This window comes from Rhineura floridana, chromosome 6 (genome assembly GCF_030035675.1).
Source record: "Rhineura floridana isolate rRhiFlo1 chromosome 6, rRhiFlo1.hap2, whole genome shotgun sequence".
Lineage (NCBI taxonomy): Eukaryota > Metazoa > Chordata > Lepidosauria > Squamata > Rhineuridae > Rhineura > Rhineura floridana.
This window is the reverse complement of record NC_084485.1, coordinates 154,856,442-154,878,219: the sequence shown is the minus strand read 5'-3', so window position 1 is coordinate 154,878,219 and position 21,778 is coordinate 154,856,442. Positions and strand designations below refer to the sequence as shown.

The window sequence follows — 21,778 nt, the reverse complement described above, 5'->3', positions numbered from 1 at the left end:
GCACATACTGAAAGAAAGGTATCTCAAGTCAGGAATCATGGAGGCCTTATGGAAGACTATTTTATCATCATCATCATCAATCATCATCATCCCACCCTTCCTCCCAGTAGGAGCCCAGGGTGGCATAGAAAAACACTAAAACACTCTAAAACATAATAAAAACAGACATTAAACTATAGTAACACAAAACTTCTCTAAAAACATTAAAACAAAGCATCTTTAAAATTAGCTTTAAAAAAAATCTTTTAAAAAATCTTAAAAAGCAATTCCAACACAGACTGGGATAAGGTCTCTACTTAAAAGGCTTGTTGAAAGGAGAAGGTCTTCAGTAGGCAACGAGAAGATAACAGAGATGGCGCCTGTCTAGTATTAAAGGGGAGGCAATTCCAAAGGGTAGGTGTCACTACATTAATGTGCGGAACAGACCTCCCAATGAGATGGTATCTGCAGGAGGCCCTCACCTACAGAGCGTAGTAATCGACTGGGTATAAAGGTGTAAGATGATCTTTCAGGTATCCTGGTCCCAAGCTGTACAGGGCTTTGTACACCAAAACTAGAAACTTGAACTTAGCCTGGTAGCTAACAGGCAGCCAGTGCAATGCTTTCAGCAGTGGGGTGACATGTTGGTGATAGCCTGCCAGAGTGAGCAGTCGCACCTCTGCATTTTGCACCAGCTGCAGCTTCTGGACCAACCTCAAGGGCAGCCCCACATAAAGCACATTACAGTAATCCAACCTGGAGGTTACCAGTGAATGGACAACAGTGGTCAGGCCAGAAACGGCCGCAGCTATCTTACCTTCCGAAATTGGTAAAAGGTACTCCTAGCCACTGAGGTTACCTGGGCCTCTAACAACAAAAACGGATCCAGGAGTACCTCCAGACTGCAAACCTGCACTTTCAAAGGGAGTACAACCCCATCCAAAGCAGGCAACTGACCAATTACCCAAACTTGGGAACAACCAATCCACAGCGCCTCCATCCTACTAGGATTCAGAGTCAGTTTACTGGCCCTCATCCAGTCCTCCACCGAGTCCAGGCAGCGGTCCAGGGCTTGCATGGCCTCTCCCAATTCAGATGTTACAGAGAAATAGAGCTGGGTATCATCAGCTTACTGCTGACACCTCACCCCAAATCTCCTGATGACCTGATGGGCTTCATACAGATGGGGGACAAGATGGTACCCTGCGGCACCCCACAGCACAACTGCCAGGGGGCCGAAAGACAATCACCCAATGCTATTCTCTGAAAACGACCCTGGAGATAGGATTGGAACCACTGTAACCACTGTAAAACAGTGCCTCCGATACCCATCTCACCAAGTCGGACCAGAAGAATTCCATGGTCAATAGTATCAAAAGCTGCCCAGAGATCAAGTAAGAATAAAAGGGTCACACTCCCTCTGTCCTTCTCCTGATAAAGATCATCCATCAGGGCGACCAAGGCCAATTCAGTCCCATAATCAGCCTACTTATAGATGAGGTACAGGTGGAAACAGAGGGGGGAGAAAAGCTCAAAGGACTTCACAAATGAGTTACTTATTATGATAAACCTTGATGCACTTTAGGGTTTCTAAAAAAACTGATTTCTAAGGGGATTACTAAAAAGACTAGTTGAAAAAGACTTCTATTTTAGTATTAGGAAATGGCCAAAAAAGGAAGCATACTAAAAAAAGAAAAGAAAAATGTATGTCCCACACTTTCTTTCTCAAGACTGATACTCAGTGTGGCTTGCATCTTTCAATAAATACAGAACAATCCCCTTCTAAACTAGAGCAGAATTAAAAAACAAAATAAAAAACCAAAACCTCTCCACATGGGGCATGTCCTTTTAGTATGGCAGTACAACTCTTTGGAACTCCCTGCCTGTGCTGCATTCTTTTCGGCACCTGCTTAAAATGTTTTTACTTTAGGCAAACCTATCTAGATGCATAGATGCAGATGTGTTTTAATTTTTTTTGTCTGTTGCTATTTTTTAAATTTGTTTTAAAATGTTTTAATTATGTACACCGCCCAGAGTGCCCTTGGGCTTAGGGCGGTATATAAATTAAATTAAATAAAATAAATAATAAATAATACTTGTTTTTAACTATTTTATCAAAACTCTTAATGTCTTTTGTAAACTGCTCAGAGATTTTTTTACAATCAAGCGGTATATACATTTTAATAAATAAAATAAAGAAGTCCCATGGAGAGTTCTTGGCAGAGTGGCTCCAAAGTGAAGGACTGGGATCCAGGGGAGGGCTCCGCCCCTCAAGTGTGGGCTGCCACAACTGAGGTGTAGTTGAAAGTCAAAATCCCACCTACCCTGCTTCGTGAACCACCTCCCAATCTGCCTCCTGTTATAGGTGAGTCTGTAGAATGGTGGGAGGGTTTGGAGGCAGAGCCTGAGAGTGAACTGGCTGAGGCATCTCAGTGCCAAGGTTGTGCTGTTGCCTGTCCAGGCATAAACAGACTGAGCTGGCTCTCCAGCCTACTTGCAAGAGTGCCCAGTTGCTTGCCCAGTCCTGGCCCAAGAGACAGTTCCCATTCAAATAGTGTGCCCAGCCTGAACCTACTTAAGGGGTCCCTTGGGACATGTCAAACTGTTGCAACAACATCTTTGCTTGGGTAGTCATGCCTAGTAATGTCTGGTAGATACCCAGAGACCTGCGTGACCTGTTACGAGCCCCGCAGAATGGACGTGGGGTGGTGAGAACAAAGAGGAGGCGTAAGACTGAGTGGGAAGGAGACACCGGTGACGTGTCTTCAGACATGCAAGTATCTGCGAGCTCCCATGCTGTAGCCGGTGATAGTTTCACCCCATAGATCCACTTACCAGCAAGGGTGCCCATCCCAGTCAGGAAGATGTTTCTCCACCTACCTTTCACCCCCTTCCTTTGCCCACTCCATCACAGCCACCACACAGCCCCCCTCCTCCTGTTGGGGAGGACTGCACCGAGGCAGTCCGGCCACCATCTCCCTGGTCATAGGAGGTGGTGCTGGCAATCTCAATGGGCTCTCATTGTCCCTATAAGAAGGAGGCTTGTCTAGTTGCTGCAACAATGTCTTAGTGCAGTATAGTCATACCTAGTTTTTCCTAGTAATGAAGCTGAATCCTGTGTAATCTGTAAGCTGATTCATGAAGCACTCTGAACTGAAACTTTCCATTAAATCTACTATAGAAAAACACACCTCTGCATTCGTGTCTGACTTCAGCGGGTTCGGACAGGACACGTGTAGTGTGATCTACATACCTCTGGCATGCTAAGTTTTACATTAAAAACAACAGAGAAAAACATGTCAGTGATCCCGAGTTTCATTTCAAAGGAGCTGGCCAGGACAGCAACAAGTTTTTTTCCAAAGAGGACCAGAGAATGATGTTGGTAACTAGAATATCAGGGAGTTCCAGATGCTTACCCCCTTAAGTTACAAATGTAATTAAAATAACGAGGAACAGGTACAGAAGAATAAGGGTGATGAATGCTGGGACCAATTTATAACCATGATGTGCAGCAAGACCTATAAAATGATCAAATACAGACTGTTTGCAATTTGGTAATTTTCCCAATTATGGTTATGGAATAAAGAATTGGGTCCAAGTATGCTTTGCGGCATACTTTTATACATAATTGGTTATTCAAAAAGGGTCAAGAAAAAGCTTATTCTTTTATTGGTTTCAAATTTATGTCTGATCCCCAATAAGGGCCATGGAAAAGTTTCTCGTTTAGCCTTTCCTCTAATTTTGTCCATTCTGGCAGAGCACTCAAACATGCAATCCATCTACCCCATATACTGTCTGAAGGGACACAGTCTCACAAAGGCTATACCATGACTTTCATATACTGTCAAGTCCATGCCTACGCAGGGATTGTGTGCCTAGGAATCAAAGATGTAAATCAAACAGTGTAGCCATTGAACTTCACAGGAGAATGTATATAATAAATCTAGCTCAAGATCATCGCAAGCATTAAATTCAGACACCATCCTTCATGAAATACAGTCCTTGTTTACTAAAAGGATTCTCTCTCTGTGTGTGCGCACACACACACACATACATACCAAGGTGGCAGTGAAAGCTTTGCATGGCATTTTCCCTCCTAGCAATTTTATCTACCCTCTTGGGCTTTTCAGCATTTGGTGTCCATTCCAAAGCTATTCTGGGTGCAGCTGTTGCTGTTAGCACATGCTGCTGGCTGCCATCTGTTTCTCCTTTTTGCTTCAGTTATGTCCAACTCCAACGCTCTCCTTCATGATATCAACTCTCATTGTCATTTTTTCAGAGACACACTTAAGGATTCAGCTCACTGCAAAGCATGCCCTTCAAGCAATGAGATTCTCCCGAACAACTAATCCAAAACTAACTAAAACTAATGGAAAAAGAGCGTGTCTTATTCAAAGCTATAGATTCTGGCCTTCATTCGTGGTCTTTTACTTTTCCTGAGGTTTCCTCTGCTCTTTCCATCCCTGCAGTGTCATACTGCTGCAAAATTGTATTGAGCTACAAAATCTTGTAGCTAGATAGACAGATACAAGATATCTGATGCATTATTTGCCCTGCAATGGATTACGTAATGCTGGGGTCTCCAATGCTATGCCCACAGGTGCCAGGGCATCCTCCAAAAGGCTGTCTTGGTGCTCACCAGGCTATCTGCAACCCTCTGCCTCAGATCACAAATATACACAAAAATGAAATTAAAATGGTCCTCTTGTACAGTTCCTTTGGCTGCCTGTAGGTCCTTGCTAGGTCATTGCTGCAAGCATCCACTTCCATTGTGATTGGATGGCAGCAAGCCTTTGCACTGGTTGGTTATTTGGAAGGAAGGGTGGTGGAGGGGGGCAGAAAATAGAGTGGCCGGGGCCTTCAGAGGGCTAAAAAATAAAGCAGATGGGGCTATGGAAGGCAGGGTAGGAAGAGCAGAAGGGGGGAGTGTCTGTCTGTGTGACTGTGTGCGCTGGATGAATGGGAAGCCTTGTAATCAAGTTTTGCATTCTTTGAAATGAATGTTCAGTTTGCACTAGAACACCGTGGGATTCAAGGAGTGGTTTTATATTCAAGGGTTCAGTTGTTAGTTTAACAATACATCTTGGCTTCCAAAAGACATGGAAAATGACAAGACAACTTTCTTCCTCCTAACAACGCCTAGATGTGTCTCTGAAAATACTCAGAGATGAGTACCTTATCCAAGTAACTCACAGCGGGTGCTTCAGAAATAGTGCCATGACGACTGGAATTGCAAAATGCTAATTACTAAGCTACAAGTGCCCTTCTACTAATTCACAATTGCAGTTTGTTAGGCACATACGTTCCTGATTAAAGACTTCTGAAAAAGGAAAAGTGGGATCGCAAACAACCTCTTATGCATTCTTCCCATCTACAGGAAGTCACTCCTACTTCAAAGAGATCGGAGTGTCCTTTACATATATTTGAGCCCTTTTCAAGCGAGTCACTCACTGATGTCATTTCAGCAAGGTAGGACCAGAGAGAGCAAAAACGAGTCCTCATGTGAGTATCAAGAGGCGAAATGTACAAGTAGGTTATATATACATCTATATCTGACAACTACTGCAGGAAAGGTGAAAGGCTCCCTTGGGCAACCTGCTGCTAAGGGCCAAACTAGACACAATGGAAGATGCATTCATTTATTTATGCACCTCTCTTGTTGACATCCACTGGTGGGGTCTGGTTTTTAATCTGAAATAGGTGCGCCTTCCCCCTCATTACTTTCAGGTACTTCTTGCACAAGCTTAGTGTGCTGGAATTGAGCATGATTGAGGAGAAAGTGTTGGCAGGCTGGCTATGAAACTATAAACCTGAGAGACTCCACCCCAACATGGCCCGTGTGATTTTTAAAATGGCTTCAGTTTGGCTCATTTTACAAGATGCTACTTGAGACCTGATGAAAAAGCAGCTGAAAGAGTTGTCCGTCATTTCAACCGAGAGGATGATGCCAGTCATATGCACAGGACATGACCTTTGGCAATCCAATCAATGCAATCCCAAAAGTAATTGTAAACATTTGGCCCTCATGAGAGGAGCCCATTGTTCAAATCTTATCAAGCTACCTAAAAGATGAATGCCACCACCTGTCTTCACCAAAGAAAAGCCCATTACCCTGACCATATGACACATAATTGTTGCTGTTATGTGCCTTCAAGTTGATTATGATTTATGGCGACCTCATGAATCAGTGATCTCCAGTAGGATCTGTCATGAACTACCCTGTACAGATCTTGTAAGTTCAGGTCTGCGCCTTCCTTTATGGAATCAATCCATCTCTTGTGTGGCCTTCCTCTTTTTCTACTCCCTGTTGTTTTTCCCACTCTTTTTTAGTGAATCATGTCTTCTCATTATGTGTCCAAAGTATGATACCCTCAGTTTCATCATTTTAGCTTCTAGTGATAGTGGTTTAATTTGTTCTAACACCCAATTATTTGTCTTCTTCGCAGTCCATGGTATCCGCAAATCTCTCCTCTAACACCACATTTCAAATTTCATTTTTCTCTTATCCACTTTTTTCACTGTCCAGCTTTCACATCCATACATAGAGGTCGGGAATACCATGGTCTGAATGATCCTCACTTTAGTGTTCAGAGATACATCTTTGCATTTGAGGACCTTTTCTAGTTCTCTCATAGCTGCCCTACCCAGTCCTAGCCGCCTTCTGATTTCTTGACTATTGTCTCCATTTTGGTTAATGACTGTGCCAAGGTATTGATAATCCTTGACAGTTCAATGTCATTGTTGTCAACTGTAAAGTTACATAAATCTTCTGTTGTCATTACTTTAGTCTTCTTGATGTTCAGCTGTAGTCCTGCTTTTGTGCTTTCCTCTTTAACTATCATCAGCATTCGTTTCAAATCATTACTGGTTTCTGCTAAGAGTATGGTATCGTCTGCATATCTTAAATTATTGATATTTTTCCCTCCAGTTTTCACACCTGCTTCATCTTGGTCCAATCCTGCTTTCCGTATGATATGTTCTCTGTATAGATTTAGCAAGCAGGGTGATAAAATACAACCCATCTCACACCCTTTCTGAATGGGAACCAATTGGTTTCTCCATATTCTGTCCTTACAGTAGCCTCTTGTCCAGAGTATAGATTGTGCATCAGGACAATCAGATGCTGTGGCACCTCCATTTCTTTAAAGCATGCCATAGTTTTTCATGATCTACACAATCAAAGGCTTTGCTGTAATCTATAAAGCACAAGGTGATTTCTTTCTGAAATTCCTTGGTCCATTCCATTATCCAACGTATGTTTGCGATATGATCTCTGGTGCCTCTTCCCTTTCTAAATGCAGCTTGGATGTCTGGCATTTCTCGCTCCATATATGTAAGAGCCTTTGTTGTAGAATCTTGAGCATTACTTTACTTGCATGGGATGTTAAGGCAATAGTTCTATAATTACTGCATTCCCTGGGATCCCCTTTCTTTGGAATTGGGATGTATATTGAACACTTCCCATCTGTGGGCCATTGTTTTGTTTTCCATATTTGTTGACAATTGTTTCTCAAAATTTGGACAGATTCAGTCTCAGTTGCTTGTAGCAACTCTATTGGTATGCCATCCGTTTCTGGTGATTTGTTTCTTCCAAGTATTTTAAGAGCAGCTTTCACTTCACATTACTAAAATTTCTGGTTCTTCATAATACAGTTCCTCCATGAATGAATCTGTCATCCTGGCATCTCTTTGATAGAGTTCTTCAGTGTACTGCTTCCATCTTCCTTTTATTTCATCTTGGTCAGTCAGTGTGTTCCCCGTTGATTATTCATCCTTACTTTTGGTTTAAATTTCCCTTTCATTTCTCTAATCTTTTGGAATAGGGCTCTTGTTCTACCCTTTTTGTTATCCTTTTCTATTTCTATACAATAACTATTGTAATAGTTCTCTTTGTCCCTATGTACTAGCCGCTGTATAGTTGCATTTAAGATTCTAACCATGTTCCTGTCTCCTTTTGCTTTTGCTTTCCTTCTCTCTTTAACCAATTTTAAGAGTTTCCTCAGTCATCCATTGAGGTCTTTCTCTCTTTTTAACTAGAGGTATTGTCTGTCTGCATTCTTCCCTGATGTCTCTGACTTCATTCCATCGTTCTTCTGGTTCTCTCTCAACTAAGTTTAAAGCCTCAAATCTGTTCCTTATTTGATCTTTATATTCTTCTGGGATGTTATTTAAATTGTATTTTGGCGTTATGATTGCTTTGTTATTGTTCTTTAGCTTTACTCTGATTTTTTATATGACCAGTTCATGATCTGTACCACAGTCTGCTCCTGGTCTTGTTTTCGCAGAAAGCATGGAACTTCTCCATCTTCTGCAACCAATTATATAATCAATTTGATTCCTATATTGACCATTTGGTGATGTCCATGTGTACAGTCGTCGTTTTGGTTGCTCAAAAAATGTGTTTGCGAGAAACAAATTATTGGCTTCACAAAATTTGATAAGTCTCCTGCTTCATTTCTATCTCCTAAGCCCCATTTCCCCACAATTCCTAGTTCTTCTCTGTTCCCTACTTTTGCATTCCAGTCCCCCATGATTATCAGCACATCTTGTTTTGGTATGTGATCATAATAGTAATGGAAATTAAAGAAGGACCGAATAAATTCTGCACCCCCCCTTTGAGGTTTTTGTTCAGAAAGGTATAAAAACTGGACTCCTAGAGCCATGTTCTGGGTTCTGGGTCTTGATTTCTGGTTGCCCAGTTCCACTATGAAATCACTTGCTGAATCATTTTTCTGGCCTCTGGGTGTTGGTCACATACCCTGCTGAATATCACTGTACCTGAAATAGCCAGCTGAATCACTTAGCCAGGCAGAACCCAGAGGTCTGACTCTCCCCTGCTTTTCCTTCAATAGCTCTGGACCCCTGCCTGCTGAAACAGAGGTCCCTGCTGGCTGAAGCTGCTTCAAAAGCTCTTTTCAGTGCTCTGCTACTTTTCCTGCTTTGCTCTGGACCTTTGCTAGCTAAAGCAGAGACCCAAGAAGCCATTTCAGGACCCCTGCCTGCTGCATCTGCTGTTTCCCTGTGTGACCCAGTAGCCTCAACCCACTCCAGTTCAATTTCTAGATTGCCCATCAGGGCTGGGAGAGGTATATCTTGCTCTTTATCCTGTCTTCCGGAGGTCCTTTCCCTACAAATTGTAGCCTCCACATCTGCTCCCTCTGCCTATCTTTGACTGTGTGACTGTTTCAGACGCCATATTCTGGTCCTCCCTGCCCAGCTGCACATGACTGAGGCCTAGTCTGCAAAGTGAGCCCAGAGAAAAGGCAGGCTAGTGTGCCTTCCCCCCATCTCCTCTTAAGCCTTGTGTGCTTGCTCCTTCGTGTGTGTATTTTGAATGTATGTGAGTTTAGTTATGATTAGGTTTATTTAGCTAATTTCCTCACACATATTGTTACTGAGCTAATCCCCACTGATGTCCATAGATATGTAGTGTTACTGAGCTATTCCCCATTGAAGTGTTAAAGGTGTATATTTTGATTCTGTGTGTATATAAATAAATATCCTCATGTTTAAGATCTGTATGAGTGCAAGTTACTGGGTAAATCTGCCAAGACGCACTATTGCCCATGTCAAAAGATCCTAATTCACAAGACTTGTAGAATTTGTGAATGTGAAACGTGTCTACAGAGGAGTCTTGCTAACAAAAGGTACCCGAAGCAATGAAGTATGTTGAAGTAAGGCACAGGAAGGGGCAGAATTTAATGCTTTATTTAACAAATGCCTACCTTGCCTTTCAGTGTAAGCTTCTAGGACTTGACTCCCCTCACCCAGAAACATTGTTTGTTGTTATAATAATTCAGTTCCCTCTATATATAAATGGTGTGAACAAATGTGGCTTCCTTCCCCACCCCCACCATTGCATTTACTTTGGCCCTTGGCCACAGGTCATCTAGGGAAGCTATTTGCATTGTTGTAAAAAGGATGACTCTCTCTCCATCTGATTTACACATGAGTGAGTGCAGACATGTGAATGAGCAAGCAGCCGTAACTGCCTCCATCATGTTGAGTTTGGCCCTCCAAGTACAGAGCACCAGGAGATAGATAGATATATCTGGTGCTTGAACCCAGAGTCTGGGTATTTAGACACCAACTCCCTATTCATATGCCACTAAGACAGAGGAAATGGGGCTCTTATAGCCAGAAAAGCCCGTTCCTGCTTCTTTTCAGCACTTCCCTTTCCCTTCATTACTTTTTGGGGGCCACTTTTCCCCATCTGTCTTTGCAGAAAAAGTGTGATTTTATTATAAACTGTTTCAAAAGATTACATTAAGAACTGCTATATTAAACTGAGCGGTAGTATCATGACAAAACAGTGAAAACCACAGAACTAGGCACAGATTGCAGTTTTGTCCTTGCAAGCACCAAGAGCTTATAAGGCTAAAAAAAACTGAAATCAAAACTAGGCAGCTCAAACATGCAATAGGAGTCACTTTAAACTGCCCATGAAGGATACTACACTATTGATACATATCAAGATAAAGAATTATAAATTTCAGGGTTGCTCAGTAACTTCAGAAGCACACTTGTGTCAGTGTTGTATAGCAGCCCCCTGCCTAAGAACGTAACAGAAACTTTACTAATTCAGCTAAATCCTTAATACTTCGAAATTATTGATCTGTCCAACCTTAATTGGCAATGTCACTGCTATAAGATTTTCACTATTTACAATGACGTCAGTTCAAACAAAATAATGATAATACTGTTGGGTGGAATGCAGTTTCTTGAACATGGAACTTTAACTTAGAAAGCTTTATGGCTTGTTCTACTTGTACAACTTACCTAGCTTTGTAGTCCCCTCTGGTGGATAGTCAGGAAATTGACCCTCCGAAGGAACACTCACAGTACGCCGCAGGCAACGCCCTTTGGTAGATTCTGTTGCCTGCTCCTGCCCTCCTTCGACAGCCATCTGCACATGAAAAGGACACAGGCACACCATAAATTTATTTTTTCAACATTAATAGCTGGAAGTAGTTTTTCCTGCCTAGAAGTCCTTATTAATGTCTCAGTTCTATGTCACAGTTTGCAGAAACGGAAGCTTATTTAATGGTTAGATGATATCTGAATGAATTTGCAATCTAATTTTTATTTTAAGCTGCGTCAGCTAAAAAGCAAGAATGTGAGTTCCACAGACAATACAATAAAAAGGTATGATGGTATACCAGAAGGGTTGCTCTGTTGCAGCAAACAAAGCAAAACAAAGTCTTGTGGCACCTTACAGGCTTTTATTATGGCATGAGCTTTCATGGACCAGATTTCACTACATCAGGTGGATGATATATATATGTAATCATTTTCAATAGCACCTTGAAAAATCTTCCCAACGTTATCCACTGCCCCATGGTTCCCTGCACTCCCAGAACAAGTTTAAACATTCCAGATACAGCATTGAATATATTCAAAACTAAAGCAGGCTGGTGGAAATACCCCATGAGAAAAGATACCCCAGTGCTTAACTGAAAATGCCAGAGATGGAACCTGGGACCTTGTAAGCACATAGCATGTTCTCTATGACTGAGCTGTGGCCTCTCCTGTATCCAAATTATAAGTTGCCTCAGATGTACTTCCTGCAATCAAAGAGCTAGTCTGGGAGCAGCCCAAACAGGTACACAATAACCACGAAGGTGATGTATATTGATTTAGAGTTGGTATCTTGCATGTGCTCTCACATTTGTTGCTCTTTTCCACTTTACAATTCACTCTTTCAGTTCCTGATTCACCTGATTCACTTCCAGTTCCTAAGCCACAGAATCATGTAAGCGTGCCTACTGACCCAGTAGAGGGATAAAACACATTATGTCTACTCTTCACCCTTTAGGCATCAGAGCTGACAACCATGTGTATTAACTGAGAGAGATTTGGACAGTAAATTTCATTGGGTCAAGCATTTGTAAAACCAAGTTACTCAAAGATCTGCGAAGTCACGAACCAGGAGAAGCAACCCTAGATTATGCAGCATCTCTCCTTGCCCATCTTCTTCCTCATCATCCCTCTGTTGCCAGCACAGTCATGCCTTGATCTGAAGTCTCTGTTTTCAAGAAGGGTGATTTCATTCTCCCAGAAACTCCAAGCGTGCTGATGAAGTAGTTTGGGTTGCCCAGTGCAGAAATTCTGCTTGGGCACTTCAATTATTCATTTCTTGCACTTGGAATTTTAGCTGAGATTTTCCTTTCCAGCTGAACACCAGTATGACTGTGTCTGCAATTACTTTTTAAGATATGACTAGGATTCTACATACAATCAACACACACACACACACACACACACACACAGAGAGAGAGAGAGAGAGAGAGAGAGAGAGAGAGAGATTCTCATATTCATATCTTTCCTCACATTTATGAAAGTTATTGGCTAGATTCATTTTCTAGTTTTAATTTTTAAGTATTATATATGCCAGGGGTGGGAAACCTTTTTCAGTCCAAGGGCCACGTTCCCTCTTGGGGAACCTTCAAGACCCAGCATTTTTAAAACCAATTGGGGGAACTTAATAATAATAATATAATAATAAAATTTTATTTATGAGTCGCCTATCTGGCCGAATTAACGGTCACTCTAGGCGACGTACATTAACACATTAAAATACAATAAAAACCAACAACCACAATCAATAATTAATCTAAAAACACCCTTCCAGTTAATAACAGCATAAAGGTTAATCCACCCCGGAAATCCTGTAGGCCTGCCTGAAGAGCCAGGTCTTTAAGGCCCGGCGGAAACTCATCAGGGAGGGGGCATGGCGAAGGTCAAGAGGTAGGGAATTCCAGAGGGTGGGAGCCACAATCGAAATTTGAGCTAAAAGTGGGAAGGGCCTAGAGATGTGAAGGTTCAGAAGAAAACTTTTCCAGTTTTTTCCCCCCTCCAAAGTGCAGGGTAGAACAATGAATGTAATTCTTACCTTCCAGCTACACAAAAGCCAGAGGGTTACACACTCACACTCCATCTCCTATCAAGGCAGGGAAGAGGCATTATCAGGCAAAAGCACTCAAGTAGTGTGTGGAGGGCTACTGAAGGGTGGGGCCTGGGAAGCAGGCATTTCTTAGGAAGAGCTCCAAGAGCCAGACAGAGAGGCCTGGAGGGCTGCAGCCCCCAGACCTGAGGTTCCCCACCCACTTTATTTAATGAATACTTCACTAAGTCCTCCCTCCAGAAAATGTAATACAGAAGTCCATCATTCTTTTATATACTGTGGTGGTAGCAGCACTGGATTAACCATTAAGCAAAATAAGCACGTGCTTAGGGCACCAAGGGAAGGGGGGCACCCAGGGCCGGTGCTATCACTAGGCCAACTAGGCAGCCGCCTAGGGCGCAGACCTCAGAAGGGTGCAGTACTGATCTTTGAGGGGCATAGTTTTATACTGATTAGTTTTTTTAACCCTTGTAAAAAGGCAACTGACAATTTATATTTTTTATTTTAAGATAAATACCACAACAGTGCTATGGAATATAATTAATTATAAAGTCTTATGAAAAATATCTATATTCTGTTTTTTATTTATCCTTTTTATACTCGAGTGAGTAACAGCGTGTTTGTGCAACGGAATACTGACCATTTAGAAAACTATCAGACCTGGAGAGAACTTGAATTGCACTTATCTAAAGGAAAAACAATTGATGATATTAACCAGCAGAAAATTAGGCAAGAGGAACAATATTGGCGACAAATCTTGAAACGCTTGATTGCTTTGGTCATAGTTCTTGGCATACAAAACTTGGCATTTCGTGTTACAACTGAAAAGTTGTACAGTGCTAGCAATGGAAATTTTTTGAAGTTTGTAGAATATCTAGCCCTTTTTGATCCTATCATGAATGAACATTTGTGCAGAGTTAAAGATCAACAGTGGTTCACTACCTAGGAAAAAAATATCCAAAATGAGCTTATACAGCTTCTAGCAGGTGCTATAAAGCAGAAACTTTCAGCACATGCAAACTCAGCCAAATACTACTCAATTATTCTGGACTGCACACCTGATATTAGTCATACTGAACAAATGACAATGATTGTACGTTATGTTGATGTAATCAAACCATCAGTTAATGAGATGTCTGAGCCTGAGGTTATCATAAGAGAACATTTCTTGGGGTTTGTTCCGCTAAAGGAGACTACAGGTGCCTTTATGACAGAAACTCTTCTTGGACAGCTTGAGCAAATGGGATTACCAATTGAGAATCTGCGTGGTCAAGGTTATGATAATGGGAGTAACATGAAAGGCAAAGAAAATGGCGTACAAAAGAGACTCCTGGACATAAACCCACGTGCCTTTTTTGTGCCCTGCAATGCACACTCTTTAAACTTGGTAGTCAATGATGACGCTAAGTGTTGTCTGGAAGCAACTAGTTTCTTCAGTTTGGTTCAACAGATCTATAATTATTTCTCTGCATTGACTCAGCGTTGGCAAATTCTAACTAGCCATGTACCAGACTTAGGCATAACTGTTAAGCCATTGAGCAAAACAAGATGGGAGAGTCGGATCGATGCTTTGAAACCACTGAGATATCATCTTGGTAGTATATATGATGCTTTAATAGAGATCTTGGATGACACAAGCCTAAAAGGTTTATCTGGAAATACTTCCCGAATTGAAGCTAAGGCCCTTGATGATGCAATTTGTAAGTTCAAGTTTGTGGTATCCCTTGTTACATGGTACAACATCCTTTTTGAAGTCAATCTTACAAGCAAGCTACTACAAAATAAGGAAGCTGATTTAAATTCAGCTACAAGCCAATTGCAAGTGACCAAGAATTACCTTGTGGGCTGCAGGTGTGATGAGGGTTTTCAACAAGTTTTGATAAATGCTGCTGAGATTGCAAAAGAGCTAGAAATACTACCAAACTTTGAGACAGAACAGGTTAGACAAAGGAGAAAGAAACAGCAGTTTTAGTATGAGGCCCAAGAAGAGGCACCGCAAGATCCAAAGCAGAAATTCAAAGTAGGTTTCTACTATGCTGTCTTAGACATGGCCATACAATCTGTTGAAGAGAGATTCCAACAGTTACAACAATATAATTCCATATTTGGCTTCCTGTATGATATATACAGTATCAACAAAAAATCTGCTGAAGATGTACTTAAGGCCTGCAAGAATTTGGAAAAATCATTGATGCACAATGGAAACAAAGATATTGTTATGAGCATGGGGGTTGGAATGGATGATTCCTGTGGGTCCCCTTTCCAGCCTCTGATCTGGAATCCTATGCCTGGGGGCTGGCTCTGTTAGCCAGATGAATCTCCTTTGTTAATCAAATAGAGTGGCCAGGTAAGATAAAGGGAAGACCCTTTTTGTCACTGAAACTCTTCTGGAGAGCAGCCTCCCCCCCACTCCTGGCAGCTAGCAGAAGTTGTGCTTGTAGTTTTTAGTTGTCTAGAGAAAGGCTGGCAGATGGAGGGAGGCAGAGAGACTGGCTCTCTGCACCATGGCATTTGGGGGGCCTCCTGTAACATTTATGGGAAAGCTGAATATCGGACTGCTGATGCGTTGAACGCCTCCATCCTTGAGCTCAGGTTGGAACGTGTGTAAATAAACAAACCATATTTCATAAAGACACCGCAGTCTCCGCTGACCTTCTTCCCAAAGGAAACCAAATCCTGGAGAAGCGCAGGGACCCCCAAAATCTCACTGCTCGGAGATTGGGGGAGGCGTGCAACAATATTGATGCTGAAGATCTGTGCTGTGAACTCATAGCAATAGCTCAAAGACTTCCAAAGTCTATGCCACCACAAGGAGTACTTCTCTTCATACTACAACAAAAACTCCTGGATAATGTGCCTAATGTTTCTGTTGCTCTAAGGATCCTTCTCACACTTCTAGTGTCAGTGGCAAGTGGTGAACGCAGTTTCTCAAAGCTCAAACTTATAAAAACTAACATACGCTCAACCATCTTGCAAAAGAGACTAGTTGGCTTGGCAACTATATCAATTGAACATGCCCAAGCATCAGCACTTGACCTGAAGGAATTGGTGACAAAATTTGCAAAGGAAAAGGCAAGCAAAGTGATATTTTGATGTGCCTGAAATTGAAACTTTTAAGAGACTTAAATTATAACATCACAATTCACAAGATTATTCAAAATGATTTGTGTGCTAAAACATTTTCTTTTGTATTTGAGAAAGATAATCAAAGATTGTTGTATTACTTATTCTTGCAATTTAAAATAAATTTAGCAGTTTCAAGTTTTGTGCTTTTCATGTTTTCTACAAGACATCTATTTTTGAAAATTGAAGTTAGCAATTTTTTTGGGGGGGGGTGCAGGTAGCCTTGCCTAGGGCGCAAAATAGCCTGGCACTGGCACTGGGGGCACCACAGAGTTTTTTCCCCTAGCTATCATGCCCTTAACTCTCAACTCTTTCACTGACACACTCTACTTTAGTCGAATTTTTTGTAATTCTCCTTATCTGCCAGAGGACTTGGACACTAATCTCTCTGCTGAGCTTCAGCAGTTTCACTCATATGTGCGCTATAAGTTCAGTGCAACAAAAACTGTAAAAACCAGATTCAGTCATGCTGAACTTTATAAAATAATTTTAGAAGACAAAATGGAGTGTGTGTTTCCAAATGTAGACATTGCCTTGCGTATATTTTTAACATTAATGGTCACAAATTGCACAGCTTAGCGTTCATTTTCTCAGCTCCAGCATATTAAAAATCCCAACAGAACAACTATGTGAGAAGACAAGCTGGATGCCTTGTCTCTGCTAAGTATAGAAGCAGATTTTTTACGCCAGATTAGTTTTGAGGACTTGATCAAAGACTTTGCAATTAAAAAATCTAGGAGAAAACTTTTTAAAGTATAAATAAAGTTATAAGTAGGCAACAATGTCAATAAGCATTATTTTGCATCTTTTGATCCATGTATGCTGAAATGCTATGTATCTTCAAGGTTAGAAAGCAATGGAATAAAAAAATGTTTTGTTTCGTACAAATAATGATATTTCTCCATTAGAATATCTTTTTTAAAAATTGTCCACCAACATCGGTTTCTGTAGAAAGAGGATTTTCAAAATTGAAAAGTATGCTCTCGAGATCACATAGTTTCAGTAGAGATAATATCAGATCTTATTTTGCCTTATAATCTTTGGGAGGGTGATTAAAAATCGTTTTCAATACATTTTTGTTTTTGCATTTCCCCCCCTTATAACAATTTTATTAAGAAATGCATAAAACAGTGTTGAAAATCTGTATTTTTTCTGTTGCCCTAGTTATAAGTAAATAATTTGCTTATATTGCTTACTGCTATTTAGTGTTAAATAAAATAAAAAAAACAGTTTTTATTTAATATAGTTGTGGTGTCTGGCCTGGAAGAAAACTGAATTTTCAATCTCTTATTTCACCTTCAGTACTTATTGAGTCTTAATGTCTTGTCAGTTAAGCAGTGAAAGGGCCGAGGGGGGCACCGTTGTTGGGCTATGCATTGGGCATCAGTTGGCCTTAATCCGGCCCTGGGTTGTAGGCAACTGGATGGCCAGATCTAGCTTACAGCTTACCATCAACTGGCTCACCACTTACCTATTTCTCTCTAGTGACTTAAGTTTTTAACTCCAGCCTTTACATTTCTCAAAGCTGATTAAAGGAAACAGTGATTCAAGACATTTAGTAATATGATGGTGGTGACAAGAGGGTGTCTGGAAAAGGGAACACCTTGGTTCCTCACTCCAGTGCTCTGCCATAGCATGGTTGCAGGTGTTCTGGGAGGAGTATTGGCCTTTCCGCTATTCTGATCCACGCATATGTTTGCTATACATGCCAGAAGCAACTTCCTAAATGAGAAGTTCTTGGCATGTGGTTTAGAAGATAAAGCAGACCTTCACTCTTCTTTTGGATGCTCTTATTCATAAGTGGTAAATTATATTCTTTCTAGATAGCAGACAGATTCAGATCTGAACTTTTGCGCTATACTCACATCTAGTCTTGTCAGCTAGTATGGTATAATGGCTAGAGTGGTATATGGTAATGGTATATAGAGTGGTAATGTTATATAGGAGATTCAAGATCCTGCTCTGAAGCTTCGGGGCAAGTTATTTTCCCCCAGTCTAATCTACCTTACAGTGTCATGAATCTAATCTCGGTTTTGAGTTTATTGTAGAAAAGGCAGAGTGCTGATGTGCCAGTAGCAAATTGAGGAGGAGCATACAGCATCCCTCCTGCACTTGAGTGACATAGCATGGTAAATTTAGCCTCTAAATAAGTTATAAAACAAAATTAGCAAAGCTTTCGTTCAAAATGCAGAGAGATAGTGAGAAGAAGTGCAACTTGTAACAATGGCAGTGTAAAGGGCAGTATCCCATAGGTCCCCATCATATCCATCAATCAGATTACATTGCAAATACCATATTTACTGCTGTACAGCAACAACTAGCTATGAGCAGGGAAACGGCATTGTCCAAACTATGTCATATTGTCTGAGTGCTGGGATAAAGCAATTCATTCACTCATTGGCGATCACTCGTGGCCGAGTAAGATTGTCTTCCAGGGTAAGGTCTTTAACAGTGGGTCCGTAAGTGACTGTGGAGGCCAATTCTGGATCCACACAGCCGCCCACAGTGAGGACATCGGTTTCCAGATGGAAGATGGTCCTGGCAACAAAAATGCCACCTTGCAAAAAGAGGCACTTGGATCACATGCACCTATTGAGCAACAAATGCACAAAAATAAATGCCTGTTTGGAAAGGTCCATAAAGCTGTGCCTCAGTTCTTATCAGAGGGATTTATCATATACTAGTAAAGCCTTCAGCTGATAATAACCTCTCACGTTTTAGGATTTCCAACAGAAGGACTGATACTATCCACATCCTTCTGGCATGCCAGATGAAACAGATATCTAATTATATTACTCAGCTTTAAATACACTTTCCAATAATTATTATGAATGTAATTATATTCATAATTCTGCTCACTTAATGTATTTTCCTCTTCTCCTGCACATAGGAGGGATGAACTTCTGTGTGGTTAACCATCATACTCACTGATGTTTGGTTACATAGAACAAAAAAATCACACTTAACATAATCATATAATCTCATCTCTTCTATGCTAGGACAGAAGAGGGTTGCTTTGTGTTTAAAGCAGCTGCGTGTCTAAAATGTGATGTCAGAAATTACTATGAACTTTTATAAACCATGTGAGTGGGTTCAAAATGTATCAGTGTCTTGCAAAAGTAATCAGACCCCTGACCAATGCTCTCATATTACTGAATTACAAATGGTACATTGTAATTCCGTTCTATATGATGTTTTATTTTGAAACACTGAAACTCAAAATCAATTACTGTAAGGCGACATTGGTTTTATGTTGGGAAATGTTTGTAAGAAACATAAAAAACTGAAACATGTTGCTTATATAAGTATTTGGTAGAGCCAGCTTTCGCTGCAGTAACAGCTTTAAGTCTTTTGGGGTAGGTATGTACCAGCTTTGCACACAGTGTCGGAGGGATTTTGGCCCATTCTTCTTGGCAGATTTGCTCCAAGTCATTCAGATTGGTTGGACGTTGCTTGTGGACTGCAATTTTCAAAGAGCACCACAGATTCTCCATGGGATTGAGATCAGGACGTTGACTGGGCCACTGAAGGACATTCACCTTTTTGTTCTTGAGCCACTCCAGTGTTGCTTTGGCCTTGTGCTTGGGATCATTGTCCTGCTGAAAAGTGAATTTCCTCCCAAGCTTCATTTTTTTAGTGGAATAAACCAGGTTCTCTTGCATTGTTTCCCTGTATTTTGCTCCATCCATTCTTCCTTCAAGTTGAACAAGATGCCCAGTCCCCGCTGATGAGAAACATCCCCACAGCATGATGTTGCCACCACCATACTTCACTGTATGGATGGTGTGTCCTGAGGCATGGGCAGTGTTAGGTTTGTGCCACACATTGCGCTTTGAGTTTTGGCCAAAAAGCTCTATCTTGGTTTCATGTGACCACAAAACCTTTCTCCACATCACCACTCAGGCACTCTCATGCTTTCTGGCAAACTCCAGCTGTTATTTCAGATGGTACTTTTGAGGAACGGCTTCTTTCTTGACACCCTCCTATACAGGCCAGTGTTATGCAGAGCTCTTGATATGGCTGATTGGTGCACCATTACTCCACTCCCAGCCACTGAACTCTGTAGCTCCTGCAGTGATTGTTGGCCTCTCTGTGGCTTCTTTCACAAGTCTCCTTCTTGTTTGACCACTGAGCTTTGAGGGACAGCCTTTACTTGACCATGCCTGGGTGGAGTGATGCAGCTTCCGCTTCCTGATTATTGATCCAACTTTGCTCACTGGGATATCCAAACATTTGGATATTATTTTGTACCCTTTTCCTAATCTATGCATTTGTATTACATTATACATTATCTCTCACTTCTGTAGAATGCTCTTTGGTCTTCATTTTCCTTCAGATCCACAGTCTGGCCAAGGATCCTTTAACAGTGGGGGTTTTATCCTGTAATTTGACAGCAACTGTAATGGTTCACAGGTGGAGGCCAATAGTAAGGTAACTGAGTCTTCGATTGGGCAATTTCTTTCATCTGTGTAAACTGGGAGCTTCCACAGCACAGCGGTTGAATACTTATGCAAGCAACATGTTTCAGTTTTTTATGTTTCTTACAAACATTTCCCAACATAAAACCAATGTCACCTTATAATTGATTTTGAGTTTCAGTGTTTCAAAGTAAGCTATCACCTGGTTGGCCACTGTGAGAACAGGATGCTGGACTAGATGGGCCACTGGCCTGATCCAGCAGGCTCTTCTTATCTTCTTATGTTCTTATCTTACAGAATGAAATTACAATGTACCATTTGTAATTCAGTAATATGAGAGCATTGGTCAGCGGTCTGATTACTTTTGCAAGGCACTGTATGGTTATGCCAACTCACAACATTTAGTTATGCCTGAAAGGCAGACTAAAAATATTCAGTAATGATGTATCAGCCTTAGCATTTATATACTGTTCTGAATACTTAAAGTACTTTATATATATTATCACAGTGAATCTTTACACCCCTATAAGGTTGAACACATTATCATTATCCCCTTATTTGAGAGAGAGAGAGAGACAGAGAGAGAGAGAGAGAGAGAGACAGAGAGAGAGAGAGAGAGAGTACTTTGTCTAAAGCCACCTATTGAGTATTTATTTATTGATTAAATTTATACCCCACCCTTCCTCACAGAAATAGTACATGGTTTTGGCTTACCCTCTTGGCCACTGTGCTACACAAATTCTGCAGTTATACTGGGCAGCAAGAGACTGTGCCAGAAACATCATAGCAATTAAAAATGCTGAGTCTCATCTCACTTGTAGTCCTGTATAGTAATCACTAGGTATGCCAATTGACCTAAAAACTGACCTAAGGGCTTTTTTGGAGGGGGGTACTTTTAGGTCAGATCCAGGAAAGCAAGGCAAAGTAGGGGCGTTTTTAGCTGAATATTTTCAGTGAATAGGCAGCTCAGGAGCCCAGCACAAAAACTAAGCCATAGTTTGGCTTAGTGTATTGTCTGAACCCCCCTCTAGGATGCACACCTTAACATGGTGAGGGGGTTTGAGACAGTTGAAGAAGCTGAGACCAATCCGTCAGGCTAGATTCCTAGCAGGGGTACCCAAGGTGGAATGGTCAAAGCTGAGAGGAAGGCAATGGTAAACCACCTCTGAATACCTCTTACCATGAAAACTCTATGAACAGAGTATCCAAAATGCAACACGAGATAGTGCTGGAAGATGAGACCCCCAGGTCAGATGGCACTCACCGAGCTAATGGGGAAGAACAAAGGACAAGTACGAATAGCGCTGTGACTAATGACGCAGCTGTGTCAAAGCCGAAAGGAAGCCCAGAGGCT

At 41.3% G+C, this 21,778-nt stretch overlaps 1 protein-coding gene across 7 annotated transcripts in view; it reads right to left on the bottom strand.

The window, feature by feature from the left end:
• Positions 1-21,778, bottom strand: part of RASAL2 (RAS protein activator like 2) — a 340,966-nt gene that overhangs the window by 184,084 nt on the left and 135,104 nt on the right. For all 7 annotated transcript variants that reach the window (XM_061634210.1, XM_061634211.1, XM_061634205.1 and 4 more), the window contains exon 3: positions 10,759-10,885. In XM_061634210.1, the coding sequence (XP_061490194.1) occupies positions 10,759-10,885 (127 nt within the window). The remainder of the gene's footprint in view (positions 1-10,758; positions 10,886-21,778) is intronic.